The sequence below is a fragment of the Vipera berus genome (genome assembly GCF_964194415.1).
Source record: "Vipera berus genome assembly, chromosome: 1".
Classification (NCBI taxonomy): domain Eukaryota; kingdom Metazoa; phylum Chordata; class Lepidosauria; order Squamata; family Viperidae; genus Vipera; species Vipera berus.
In genome coordinates this window covers 307,880,950-307,895,850 of record NC_138202.1, presented here as the reverse complement: position 1 = coordinate 307,895,850, position 14,901 = coordinate 307,880,950, and the positions used below count along the sequence as shown (strand labels likewise).

General features: G+C 37.4%; 1 protein-coding gene across 2 annotated transcripts in view; it reads right to left on the bottom strand.

Annotated features, from left to right (window-relative positions):
* Window positions 1-7,477: 7,477 nt before the first annotated feature.
* The window catches only part of DUSP10 (dual specificity phosphatase 10), a 37,677-nt gene continuing 30,253 nt past the window's right edge, over window positions 7,478-14,901 (bottom strand). Inside the window, exons 3-4 of one of the 2 annotated variants that reach the window (XM_081324539.1) lie at window positions 13,114-13,485; window positions 7,478-8,742 (exon numbers count right to left, since the gene is read on the bottom strand). In XM_081324539.1, the coding sequence (XP_081180665.1) occupies window positions 8,477-8,742; window positions 13,114-13,485 (638 nt within the window). In that variant the 3' untranslated portion in view covers window positions 7,478-8,476. The remainder of the gene's footprint in view (window positions 8,743-13,113; window positions 13,486-14,901) is intronic. The other variant, XM_081324540.1, reaches the window with a different exon arrangement.

Here is a 14,901-nt window from a genome sequence, read left to right as displayed (position 1 = left end):
AAATGTAAACATAAAGAGTCTTGGCACTATTCTATTCTTGGGAGAAAAATGTGGGGGGTGGGGGAAAGAAATACTGCAGGTGAAATGGTGTTGAAAGGGGGAAAGGCTTTCTGGGGCCATGCTTCAAGTTATCTGGGTACTGTATTGCTAGCAGGAGATCAAGATGGGCAACTATGTATTTACCCAAAGCATGATAGTCTTGATCAGGAGGGCTCAATGAATGATGAATGGAGAGGTAAGGACTTCAGAGACAGACCTGTGCACTCTGCAAGGAAGAAGAGTGTTACTTTAATGAGGCCTATTAAAACAATTTAAAAATCCAAAACTTTGTCTCATAAAATTCACGGCCTTTATTTTCCATATACTAATGCTCCACATTATGGGAAATGAGCAAGATGAACTTCATGTCTTAATGCAAGCTAGCAAATATGATATCATAGCTAAAATGATAGATATAGTGCAATGAATTCCATGTTTCTGCTACAATTATTAAATCAAGCTTGATTCCACGATTGGAATATAGCTACTAAAGGATACAATATATTCAAAAGGAAGGATGAGTTTCAATCTGTGTTAAAAGTACAGCGTGCATACCTACAGAGAAACCTCAGTAAATGAATGCGGGTTGTAGAGGAAAAATCTTATAATAAGAGAAAGAACAAATAAAAGCGATATATTTGTTGAATCATGGATTTTTGCTATAAGGAAACAAAATCTGGTTCCTCACAATAAGAATAATTTCACAATAGAATAAATATATACAAGGTATACAACTAGGTGGTGGGCTTTTCTGCACTAGGAGTGATGGATTCAAGAAGGAGGTTGACAGCATTTTGTCAGGATTGATAAACTTCAATGTGCCCAGAAGAAAGCAGCTAAGAAGATAAAAAGTCTGGAAATTACTTTATGGGAAAAGGTTGGAAGAACTGGGTACGAGTTAGTTTAGAGAAAAGAAGATGTTAGAGAGATATGATAATTGTCTTCCAAGGCCCCATCTTGTAGCAAAGAGGGCAGAATTGTTCAAAAAGTAGAAACCTTTGCTCCTTCTGCTGAAATTTGGGTTGTTCACTCTTTTTCTGTGACTGATTGCTTTGGACTTTGAGCCTAGGTAAACCAATCACCACCCTCCACCAATCTAGCGCTCTAAAAAAAACAGCAACGCTATTTCAAACATCAATTTCTGTGTTTTCATGGCCATTCCCAAATACTTGGAATGTTAGCAATAACTGATTCTTTCCATAATTTAACTGCACTCTATTATTTATTTATTCCTTAAAAAGGAAGGGTTCTTAAATATTTGATGTCACTGGCTTCAGAATCTCTGCTGTCTCTAATCAGGCTGTCCTTGATTATTGCAAGCTCCATGGTGAGCTGTGAATTACAGTTCTCCTAGTCTAGCTACAAGTGAGTTTATGTATCTATACTGCTTAGAGTTCTCCATTGGCATCAATGAAATGTTTGTGATTAATTTTATTGGGACATGATTATAGCTCCTGATTGTAAGATGAAGGTCCCAGGTTCAATCTTGACATTCCCATTTTAAAAGAGCAAGAGAAAAAATTCTGCTTGACGTAGACATTATTTAGTCATTTAAACAAATGACAACATAGAAGACATGCTGCTTCTCTAAATCCAGGTTAAATTGATTTTTTTTTTGTCAACTCATCTCTGACTGCCATAAGGAATATCCCAAAGGACTAATTGCTTCTTCCAAGTCTTCTCTTCATCCCTTGAAATTTATGTATTCAAGAATAAACAATGTAGTATTTTATCATCCTAGCAGGCAAAAACAGTCTGTACTTTCACCGCTCCATAGCCGGACTCAGTATCCTGCTGATGAGACAGTTAAAATAAAGGTGCCACTGCAACACTGAATGCATTGGAAATGCACTCAGGTTAAGCTGACCTACATCTCAGCTGGAATCAGTCGCTTTCCCTGCTTTGATCACCCTTCTTTCAACTTCAAAGAACAGCAGTAATGTTGTCAAAAAGCCAGATTAGAGGCAAGATTTTGGATCTGATTGCCATGCAATCTTTAGCATATACGGTATACATCGAGGGCACCTTGCATCTGTTTTGTGATATATACAGTTAGTGCTCAAAGCTGTAGGTAATCCTAATTTTGGTTCCTAACTTTTCCAGTTAGAGCAGCCTCCCCTTACCTATCTCCTCCAGGACAGACCTAACCTATCCCCCACCAGGACAGTATTTTAATAATCTCATGTTTACTGGGAATTAGGAGAGTTATGATCTAATGTATGTGAATAGGACTAGGTTGGAGGAGGCTAGATAAAAGTTGAGGTAGCTGCAGTGAGCACCAGGAAGAGAAGGACAAACTTTGGAAACATATTAGCATGCTTTTGTTAAACCTCTTTTGAACTTGATTTGAAAAAAAAAACACTACAGGGTAAATTAGAACCAATGGTCGATTTAAATGCAGAATATTTTTTTAACCAATAAGCACAAAGTTTGAAAAGTGAACTTGTTGAAATGCAAAATCTGATTATATATTTTAAATTTTGATGTTTCAGTTTATTGGATTAGCTCCACAAAACAATAAAGTTAATAGCTGAAGTTAAAAGACAAAGGTGAGATGGAATTATTTTCACCCCATTCTCCTTCCCTGCTGCAACATTCCAGTATTCTGGAAAGCCAGAAGGACTCTCAGAATTGGGTGGAAAGTGATTCTAAGCTTGTGGGGAGAAAAATCACCTGCCATTCCCTTGTTGTGATAGATAATATCTAGTAGAGTCTGACCCTAATTCAGTTTATTTGATAACAGGATTTCAAATTAAGAAAATGTTTGCAACTTTATAAAAGGGAATAAAAGCAGATGTGAAGCTAGAGTGCAGAGAAAAAGGAAACAATATAAATACATGGCTATAGCCAAACTTTTCCTAAGCCACACTGCAAGTTGTTTATGATTTAGTGTAATATGGAAATCCAATGATCCAAAAGGGGAAGGAATATTTGTAAAAATAGTGAAAATAATCAAGATGGTGGGCCCTGCTGTGCAACTAAAGCCCCAATCCCCTTTTTACATGCATCACATGTAAATGCATGTAAAAAGAGGGTCAGGACTTAAGTCTTGCAGAGGTGACTGCTATCTTTTTCTGCTTCCTTATTCCTCCAGATGCCCCTAGCAGGAAGTCACTCTTGGCCTTGGATGGGTGTGCCAGGGGTACACTCCTAAAACAGAGATATGAAAATAATAGCATTAATTTATTTTTTTATTTTGAATGCAGTTAAATATCTCAATACGTTTAATCAGTTTACCCCCCATGTATGGGTCTAGGACAACTCACCACAGCCAACTTACCGTGGCCAAGTCGTCATGAGACAACTCACCATGGGACAAGAGTTACACTAATATGAAAAAAATGGTGGAATAGAATCATTAAAGAAAGGATGCCAAGGGAGGGACAAAATGAAATGTGAATGACAAAAATTAAAATATTTTAAAAATTATTTTAAATAATTAAATTGAATTGTTGAATTGTCCCATGGTGACTTGGCCATGGTGAGTTGGCTGCAGCAATTCAGGCATGATGATTTGGCCGTGGTGAGATGTCCCATTCCACCATGTATTTAGTGTTTTGCTTTTATAATTGGGTGGTGACTTTCGCAGGAGCATCACTAAAAGCTTCTAGGGATCTAGTGATGTTTTGGGGGCATTCCCAGCTCTGTGCCATAAGTGAGCACAGCCTCTGGGTCTTGTTCTGCATTTCACTTAATCCTGAACTGCATAAAAAGAATAGTGTCCCATTAGCTAATATTAGCCCAGTAACTGTAGCCATACATTTTTGGCAAAATTAACACAAACACTATTTGATTGTGTAAAATTGCAGACTCTGGGATGGTCATATCCCCATATATTTAAATAGAAGCTACTCGGAAATTCTGACTTTTTCTTCCAATTCAGCATATAAATAGCCAGAGGCCGTCATACGTTCAAACACCAATAAGTGTTCTAAGAACTTCTTTAAAGCCTATAAACTTCAATGCCAAAATGTCAGGAAATCTCAGCAGGGCATATACAGCACAGCCTCTCTCATAAAAAGCCAGCTCAGGCCCTTTGGGTGTGCAATGGAAACTTACCTTTTCCAAATACGATGAACACATAAGCCCAAGGGCTGAATGCAGGATTGCTGAGATCAGGGCTATTCTGGGGTAGACAAGTTATGTCCTGCTGATAGGAAAGGATTAATGAGCTGGTCGGCTCATTCGTTGCAATTAGAAACAACACTCAAACTATTCTGGGGCTATTTTGATGGCAAGAAGTTCAACAACAGCTTATCAGAACCCAGCTACTTGTAAGGCTTCGTGTAAAATGAGGGATGATGTAAATATAGGATGATAAAACCAGGGACAAGCACTAGAGTGATGGTTCCTCTTTTGGAAGGCAAATGGGCTATGTAATAACTGGCATACGGGTATTTTCAAGGAGGAAAGATTTAGGGAGCAGGCCCAGCAGGAATTGGGGCTGGGGAGAGCTTCCATTATTAGACTAAGCTCAGGTTGCAGCTGTTATTTTGACTGCTACAGGGAACAAGAAGATCAAACCTAGGAAGTGCTGCACCAAGAACTTCAAAAAATGGAGAAGGGAGGGAATGCCAAGGAAAGGGATGTACCTTTGATACACTTGTTTTTTTTAGAAGAAAGTTGTGATTGAAGGTGCTTATTCTTCATGCTTGCATGTTTTTGTTAAGAAAGTGCCTTATCAAATTAACCAATCTTGTCCAGTACCTTTTCCAATTCACGGCCATCAACCAGATGCTTCAAGAAAACAGCAGTCAGGTTAGGGAATGCTAAACTTGAATGCATTGTTTTCATTGCAGAAAACAATGATACAAGTCCATTCCACTTTATTGTTTAATGCTTACCACTGAGGCTTAAAATGAGTGAATGAAAATATGGCAAAACAAACATAATGAAACTGATGAAGTTCTACCAGTAAAGATTGAGGAGATCTCCAAATATTCCAAGAGTTTTATTTTTATTTCCTATTGCTAAACCACCCAGCTCCTTCATTTTATCACACACCCCCAAAGATTTCATAAAATGGAAGCCATAGCATCTGGATGAAGGACAGCCAGTTACAAATGCTTGGGATGATGCTTTAGAGATATTCTCCTTATGACAATTTTCCAGGTATACCAACTCCCCTGTTTTTCTTTAAATTATTCCTATCAACAGCTGTCCTGGAGTTGACTGTAAGGAGTAATAAAGGTAGGTAGTAACTCACTTCAAAACCTTGGTCTTCCTGAATAGTTTCCGGTAGATGTTGAGTAGCATGCAGAATAAGAGGAAGCTCCAGCAATACCATAGGTTGAACAACAGTTCCCTAACACCATTTTCAGAACATGGCCTGACAAGAAGTACTGGAACCGCTGTTTCTTCTAGGGTTCTGTTTATCAGGCATCCAGAAGCATGTTGTGGTCAGTTTTCATCCCATTTGAGAATGTTGGAAATTAAAAACAAACATCTGTGAAGTCACAGTTTTCCTATTTCTGACATTGAGAAAGTAAATGAATTTAAAAATGGTGTCTACCAGTCTTTATAGGATAACCTTTGGCTAAAATTTATCCATAAACCAAGAAGAGGGTTAATCAAGGAGAGTTCCTATAATTTAAATAGTGTATGCAAATTCACTTACCGTTTGTGTTTCATAACGGACTTAGTCATTCTTGTATTTTATTATAGAGGACATTCCCCTTTGAAAGGAGGAGGAAATTGGGAGAGAAAAAACTACCACTATTCAGAAAAAGGCAAAATATATAATCAATTCTTGTAGAAAAATATTTTAATAAAATGTACCAAATATTGAGAAAATATATGTTTAATAACAATTTTGTTTGACAAAAGTACAGTTACATACATACATCTGTCTATATATATAACTAATCTTAATAAAAGGCACAACTTACCATCAGATATTCTGTACACTCCATAGAAATGAATGAAAGGGGCACAAAAAGACACATTTGAATGGCACTTACAGAGTACTTTATTCCACTTTTATTCTGCCAAAGCTTTCCATCAACCAATAGCAGGATTTTGCTGTAAAATGGAAGTCCTCATAGATAACTGTTTACGAAAAACTAGCACTGCTAATGAAGTCAGTAGTAAAACAGAATTTACAATGTCTGATTTCACAACTGACATGACCTTGACAAAAAATAAACATACGGTAGATATTATTCCAAAGTGAAATGGACTAGAAGCCGAAAGGATTTCTTCCAAGAAGATTCAAATAGTTACTATTCCAAACATGGATATTCAATTTGTAGGTAATAAAATAAAGGGCAAACAAAAATTTAGATGATTTCCTGAGAATGAATCATAAGTTCATGAGAGATGCCTCCATTTTATTTCTGCCTTTACAGTTCCCCATTTAGGAATCACAACTGAATCTGCGCTCTTTTTGACATTTAAATAGATCTTACGATGCAAAATGAAAGTTAAGTCTGCCCCAGAACTTCATATGCTGCCACTTCACTACTTAATTAAAAAAAATGGCATGAAGTTTCTGCAAATTTTCAACTTTTTATCTGCTTTGTGATTCTCCCATCTCTTGTGCAGCCCCCTAGGAATCAGTGCACTCATTCTATTAGTGTGAGAGTTATTCACTCTTGTGAATTAAAAACTGGCAAAAAAAGACCCCCAGAAGCAAGGACAGCTACACCTATGCATTCTCTGAAATGACTGGTTTTTTTTCTCCATTATTACTTTTCTTTTCCCCGCTTTGCATTTTCACTTCAGAAAAATAAAGTCAATTCCCTGAGAAATGCTTAAGTTGAAAATGTGCAAAATACCTTTTCAATGGAAAAATGAAAAGAGAAGAAATGAGAGAACAAAGTGCACTTCAGGAGCCTGATCCCATCTTCGGACTGATGAGAGCCCTTGATGAAAACCCCATCTAAAGGTCCTATAGCTGCCATTGGGTTTTGATATTTGTTTTGTATGTATCGGGCCACACTTGTGCATTATTGTGAATTATTGTGTGTCAATGGCAAGCTGGATCAACACCCTTTCTGGTGTGTTGATGCTGCAGGCACACTGACCAGTTGTCAGATGTCATCTTGATCAAACCAAGAATGTACAGGCCTTCCTCCTGGATTCATTCCTTCTCTTTTGTGAATACATCTGGGGATATCTCAGATCAATCCAGAAATATGGCATTCAAGTGTTGAAAAGAGAAGACAGCAGAGAGGCAGAAGTCTCTATTTTAGTTCAATACACCACATTTAAATTAGAAAAGATTGCTGTGCCTGAACAAGGCTGCTATAAGTGAGAGAAGAGCCATCTGATACATCATGGATAGGTTATCTGGGCAAAATACATGCAGTCAATTCCAGGTCCCCATGCTCTTTCATACTTGTTACAAGTTGAAAACTAAACTAGCTAAGTGATTTTATTAAGGAAATAATAAAAAGGACACACACACACACTCACAATTCTAAAACACTTCATTTTATAATCAATATATTTCTTTACATAAACAGAAACACGCCAGTATTTTGTGCGAAAAAATATTTTAAATAAACTTTGCTTATTCTTAATCTTTGTACATTCAGATATACATATGTAACAAGGTTTATGGCACCATTACTAGAACCAGAAAAGGGGGAGAGGGAATAATTGCTTTTGTTGTGTTCCTGCTTCTATATCAAGTCAGTAATCTTTGCACTATTTCTTAAAAAAAATAGTATTATTACTGGGTAGCCTGCAATAATTGGTTTGAACGCTCAAAATAAAAATGCTTTTCATTCCCAAAAACTATTATTGCACAAGAAGCCAATAAAGGCATATGGCATAAAATGGTCAAGTCCCTTGGTGTTTAATGTCCTACCCCTCCTACCCACAACCCAAATAGAAAAATAGTACCAGAAAATGAAACAAGAGGAAATAAAAAGGTGTTCTCTAGCCAGAAGAGTGAGACATGATTTGCAAACAATTTAAGCTGCTCTGATCACCTTTGCACCAGCAAGCATTTTCATTAGGTTTTGTTTAGTAAAGTTTTTGCAAACACAAGGCCTGTGGATCTAGTCTTTTTGCTATTATTTTGGCTGGTTGTGTCATTATTTTTTTAAAAAAATAATATAATTGTTCTCAGTCTATGAACCTGCACAGACTACTTAGTCATAATCTCTACAAGTAGCTGAACCATCCACTTCCTCAAAAACAAAAAAACAAAAAACACGAAATAATATCCAGGGAGGTTTTTTTCCTCATAAACATCAATTTTAAAAAGCTGATTTCTTTTTAAGCCTTTCTTCTTCATCCATCCCTTTGAGAATGGATTTGCAATGGCATTCTGCACAAATTCTGTGACGACTTTCAAAAAGAAGTTTTGTTTTGTTTTTTAAAAAAATAAGCTTTCCCTAGTAAAGCTGAAAAGAAAAGAATCACCCATGCTTCCCAGTCTGTGGAAAGTTTTTTAAAAAGAAAAACCTTCTCCTTTGGTTCTTTTATGTCACACAACAGTCTCAACCCCAATCAGCTTTGGTGTAAGAATTCGTGGTGTCACTCCATTGTTCAGATCTTCTTCAAACTCCAATAACTGCCCCATGAAATTAAGATTAGGAGAAATGATTGGTCTTTTGCCTTTGACAAACTTATAGGCATCTGTCATAGTCATCCTTGTGTGCTTCATAAGGTATGCAATGACAATGGTGGCGGAACGAGACACCCCAGCCTGGCAGTGGATAAGAAGACCCTTACCGCATTGGTGAGCTTCCTCTGAAAAGATCAGAAACAAACGGAGACATTGACTTTAATAGAGAATAGGTCATTGAGAGAGATCAAGACATAATTTCATAATGCAATTCACAGCTTAACATTACACTGGCCTAGTTTAATACAGGGGGTGGGGGGAAAAACATATGAGCATATGATTTAATACAGCTTTCCCAGCCTGGGGTCTTCTAGTTGTGTTATGATTGCAACTCTAAGAATTCCCAGCAAACATGAGAATTTTGCATTGGGAAGGAGGAGGGGAAGGAAGAGGAAGAAGAATTAGGCATTGTTCAATTTCACTCTGCCCATCCCCTACCTGATTTGTTTTTGCTAGTGTACAAATCAATACAGGGCCAAATAAATTCAAAGTGTAGCTAGGAAGAACACTTAGTATTTCAGCAGCAAATGAGAAGTTAAAGAACTCCAGAAAGAACTTGACAGAACTCTTTTTCTTCACTGTACAGAGAGAAGAACTGGAGAGCAGAAATGAAAGCTCCAAGTCCAAGGCTTTGCTCATGTTCAGAGAGCCTAATCAACACAGAAATTGCATTTATATGAATCAGCACTGCTGCTAGTGAAGTATCCAAACAGTACAAAGTTCATAAACCTTTGAGAAATGTGTACATTGCTACTCTCTAAAGCTTTGTTGGAAAATTAGCCTAGAAGAATCCATTTGCCTCTCTTCTCTCCAGCACTCCTTTTTTCAGAACATTTCTGTTATTACAACCTCCCATTAAAGTTCATTAGAGTCTTGCCGAGAGTGAACAGCGGGCATATTTTAGATATTATATATACTGAAAACTCATGGATTGTTTGAGCTATTTTGCACAGGGCCAAATAGCCCTATGCATTGTATCTTGACATAATTCAACCAACATTTAAGAAAGGAATTGGGAACGTTTAGGTTGGTCATTTGTTGCAAAAACACACTTCTCAGTATATTATATCACTGGCTATGTTGTTTCATGATGCCACAAACACTAGTGCAGCAAAGAAGCTAAAAGCTAAAAGTTCTCCACCTTTCTTTTATGATTTTGTCCTGTGTTTCATGGCCTTCATATGAATAACATGCATAAAACTAGCCTGTAGAATATGCACAGGCCAGCAATGCAAAGCATTGGTAAAATGGTCACTGTCTGAAATGCTCAATGATGCAATTGCCACGCTTACGTTCAAAGTAGTGTGGAAAATTTATTTAACCATTAAAAGGACAAGGGCAAAATCTGAAACCGTGACTTGTTTCTTTCCAATTTGTCACTGTAATTATTTTCTAATTCTAATTTTGGTGTCAGAAGCAAACTTGAGATTTAAAAGTATGTCTAGAACAGCATATGCATATTTTGACTACTGAAATAAGAATATCTGCCTGCTGCTATCTCAATGGTTTCATGTAGGTTAACATAAAGGAAGTATTTTGGTATTTGAAAAAAAAAGGTTTTTGAGATTGAATATACCCTCATGTCTTCCCAGGAAGTCATCATCTGGAAAGGAATATCTGCACCCTCTTTCGGCAGCGTTCGAAGCCTCTTAATTTCAAATGGGAAAAATTCTACAAAACTTTTTATTCTACCTCATAGAGTGCATTTCTAAGAGAGAAGCAATAATAATATTTACAACTGGTATATTTTCTTGGCAAGATTTTTCTCGCCACATATCTTGTAAAAGACACATAAATTTAATATGGCAATTTTTTGCACTATTTCAAAGCTATCCTAAAGAAATTTACCAACAAAACAAGAAAAAAAAACAGACCAGGATTGTCTCCAGACAATCTAATTCAGGCTAATTCAGAATATAGCATTGATAGGTTTTAGGAAATGTCATTGTTCTGCAAGTAGTAATTAATGTAATTAATAAATTACATCTGCCCATCTCATCAGATCTGGTAGAAGAGGCATGCTGCAAGTCCTGTCTTAGGGAACTACACTTGGTCCCAGAAGGCAGACCTTCTCTGCCATGGCACCTGCCTTCTGGAACAATTCCTACTACCACCACCAAGTGAGGTCATCTCCATCCTTATTTATTTTCTGGAAATCCCTTAAGACTTGGCTATGCCATCAGGCTCAGTGGTCCCAGGAGACTGGTAAGATCTTGAGATAGCTCCATTATGGCTGTTAACATCTAATCTCTTGCAGGCCTTATGGTTTTTTAAAACTTTTTTAAAAAAATAATGACTGGTTTTTTTATTCATTTATTTATTATTAAATTTGTTTGCTGCTCATCTCACCTTGAGGTGACTCTTTTTACAATGTTATAGACAAAAACATGTATTTAAGAAAAACAAAACATTATAAAAACAAATTAACAACTATAATTAAAAGATGGAAAGGGAGGTCGGTAGGATGAGCAAGGGGGAGGTGGGAATCTGTTATTTATCAACCGCATGTTTTTTTATATTTATTCTTTAATATCCTTATTGTATGCCACCCAGAGTCATTTTGTTTCATGAGATGGTCAGCCATATAAATTTGATATATAAATAAATAAATAAATAAATGCCAGGCAACTTATGGGGTTACAAAGCTAAAACCTGATAACCCGTTGCAAATTGGACAGTGCAATAAAAAATACAGAATCTTTAATGAACAATCACAAAACTGAGTTTGCTAGTTAGGGGGGGGGGAAGAGGGGCAATTTTATTTTCTGGCTCTCAAAGTCTTTACCTGCCAGTTAAACAATAAATGGTCTGTTGGCATGTTCAGTTTCCTAGAGCTAGAAATTTGCTGCCTGTTTCCTTTTTCTCTGCGACAAACAGTTACAGTACATTTAAGCTGCTATGTTGTAATGGTCCAGTGCAATGGGGCAAGGTTTGGATGGTTAGATTAAAGCCAAAGTTCTTATTTTGCTATATGAGCTCTAGAAAAATGGATTTGGCCTGGAAGCGCAATAAATCTTCAGCTGATGCAAGACATATCCTGTTGCCAGTACAAAGGAAATAGACTAGTTTTATTTAGCAATAGGACTATTAAGCTGCTAAACAAGAATGTGCAACCTAGACCCACAAAGAGTCTTCTGAGGGAAAACTACAAAACAGGCATATTTACAGAAAGTTCAAATCTATGTTTATTTAGTATTCCCATCAATTCCATTTTTATGCCCCAAACTGAACCTCACAAAGAAGCAATGAGGCAAGCGGAAGGATTTAATCAACTTTTCCCAATCTTGTGCCTGTGGCTGTAAAGGGCTTCAACTGTCATAGTCTTCAGCTAGCAAGGCCAATGATCATGCTAGCTGAAGGATGAGGAAGTTGATGACTAACGCATCTGGCACCAGTTGGGAAACACTGTCTCAACTTACCTAGGGGGAAAAATGTATGTTTCTATTTCCAGAGATTAAAAGGTACAAGCATTTTAGCTCAATATTATTAGAAATTCTGAAAGTAGATCATTGTACCTTTTACCCTGCTGTACATACCCCAAACCAAAATGCATCATGCCAGATAAAAAGAAAAGCATAACCTTGAACAACATACACATATATAATTCTTGGCATGTTAGCAAGCTTTGCTGCAACTCCTCCTTCATAATCATTCCCAGTCATGTTCAACTCTGTCCTATTTATTCACTTTTTCATCAGCCTCTTCCCACAAGCCTACTATGCAGGATCATATATTTTGAAAGATATGTGCAGATCAAGTAGCATAAAGCTTTGTGTTCTTAAAAATTATCCTTTTTTCTTGAACTGTACTCTGGAGGAATGTCACCAGAAGACACCAGTAATAAAGGACAAGCAGTTCTCATAGTGTTCATGGGTAAACTGGCTAACCTCAAAAAGCAGTCTTGTGGGATCAAAGGAAGACCAAAGAAACAACCATCTAGCCCAGAAGTGTTTATTCACAGGTTTTTTTAGCAGCTGGTATTCTTGTGACATGCTGCTTTTCATCCTGGAAGCAATAAAACACTATTGCATTTAGCCATTGAGACCTCTATTCTCCATGAATGTGTATCAACATCCCTGGGAATCTGTGGCACAACAGTGAACCAGATTCGTCAGTTTAACCAAGCACCACTCTTTTAACATTGTGGCTACAATTTCCCAGCTTCTATAATACTGAGTTTATGAAGGTGCTTTTTCCCAGATCTCTAATCACCTGCACTGGGTTGCTGTTTCTGAGATAACCTGTCAATTGACTGTCCCACAACATCCCTATGTGTCTCTCATAGGCAGATATGTTGTCTCTTAAGAGTGTGAGAATACAGAGAAGGGATATTAGCAAACATCTGCAGGATGGTGTTAATAGGGTATTAATAAAGACAGGTCACAATTCCCTATCAAGCCCACGAATCTGCTTTATATTTTCCAACCCAGACCTAAAGTCACAAGAGCAGCAGTTATTTAGAGCAATCTAGTCAAACTGGAAACAGGAATAGTTACCAATGAATTCAAAAGCCTCTTCGAAATACTGTCTGAGGTTCTGCTTGTTGCTATCCGTGGCAGGGAGACGTTTGTAGCTGAACAAACCTTTCTCATAATGGTAGAGAGGGAGGTGAGTGGTGACGTTGATTACATAGCCGATGTTCAACCTCTGGATCTTCTCCAAGTCCTGAGCATCATGTTCATTGCCGAGAAAGAGGAAGGGCAAGATGGGGGTGAGCTCGGCATTCTCAATGTCTGGAGTGGTAGCAATGGACTGAGGTAGTGTACAGGTTACTGCGGCACCTCCACCTCCGCTTTCAGGACACTCCTGAAGTTGGAGGGAATTATCACAGAGGTTTTCATGGTTCTGCTTGAAGCTGCTGAGCCCACCTGCAACAAGAGAGAGGGGTTGGGTTTTTAGTGGGAGAAAATGGAAGGGGAGGTGAATGCTAACATTCTGAATCCCCCAAGCAAAGACATAGATCCACCCTGTTTCTGAAGCTGTAATTTTCATTTTCTGCCATGTGCTGGAAACTCAAATCAAAACTGTTTGACAAAGCAAATTATCTTGGATCACAAAGTCCAGGAATATATTTGCTTACTAGTTATTTCACTGGTTCATTAGTGGTCTCAAAAACACACAAGATGCCTCTAAGTTGCAGTAGATACTTGTACTCACTGTACATATTTTAAGGTACCCTTGGTTTATATGCACCTTTCTACAGCTTAGCAACTTTCCCACAATCCCTTAGCCCACAGAAGTTGAATCCAGTACCAAAGTTGGAATCAAAATTGAAAGGATGCATAACTTTGTGTGTTGCAAGAAATGGAAACAAATACCCATTTCATACTTTTTTGCTTTCTTTTTCATTCAGAAAAAGAGTGTTTGTATCTTTTATTTTTATGGTGTTTATTAATATGGGGTTTTTTACATTTTATATCTGAGGTTTTTTACAGTGTTGTTTTATTTTCATTGTTGTATGCCGTCCAAAGTCACTTTTGGTGAGATGGGTGGCTATATAAATTTGATAAAGAACTGAATCAAACCATTTGGATTTCACAATTCAATTTTCCTTCTAATAAAATTCTGCTTCACAAAGAAGAGATTACTCAAAAAGCGAATTGTTAAGAGACGGGGTACACACAAAACTTTTTTTTTCTCCCTAATGCCTGAGCAGGCATCCAGGATTGGTTGTCTTGCAGTTGAGAGACCGATTCTGAAAAGTAAAAATTTGAAAACTTTCTTCCCTTCAATCCAGATGACTTTAGCTGAGACTCCCCACCTGCCTGGTTGCCAAGGCATTGACACAAATGCATGGAATGACATCAGCTTGGCATGACATCAGCTCTTTGAGTGCAAACAATGTAAGAAGCACCACTTTGTTTAAGGGCTTTTGGTACAACTGTGTGTTTCACAGCCCATGATGTAATGCTAACAGGTGGTTGGACCAGCTTTTGCCTAAGGAGGAGTAGGAAAATACAGCTATAGCCCTTCTGAATGTGTAGGAGATTATAGGTGAGGCAGCTACCAACAATAGAGGAACTTTGTCTTTAATTAAAGAGAAATGCTGCCTTTGCCAAAACTGAGCAAGCTGACTTTTGAAAATTGCAAGGTATTTTGCACAAAGCAAAGTCAGTTTAACAGAAAATCTTTATTCCTTATAGGCATATTAAAAATAAAGAAGTGGTAACTTAAAAGCAGTTGTGTTCCCAAACCATTCAGGACAGTCCCACTATTTCATCTGTTGTTGCTCTTCTGTGCCAAAATAATTTTTAAAAATTTAGGCATTCCTAAATTAAGTTCTC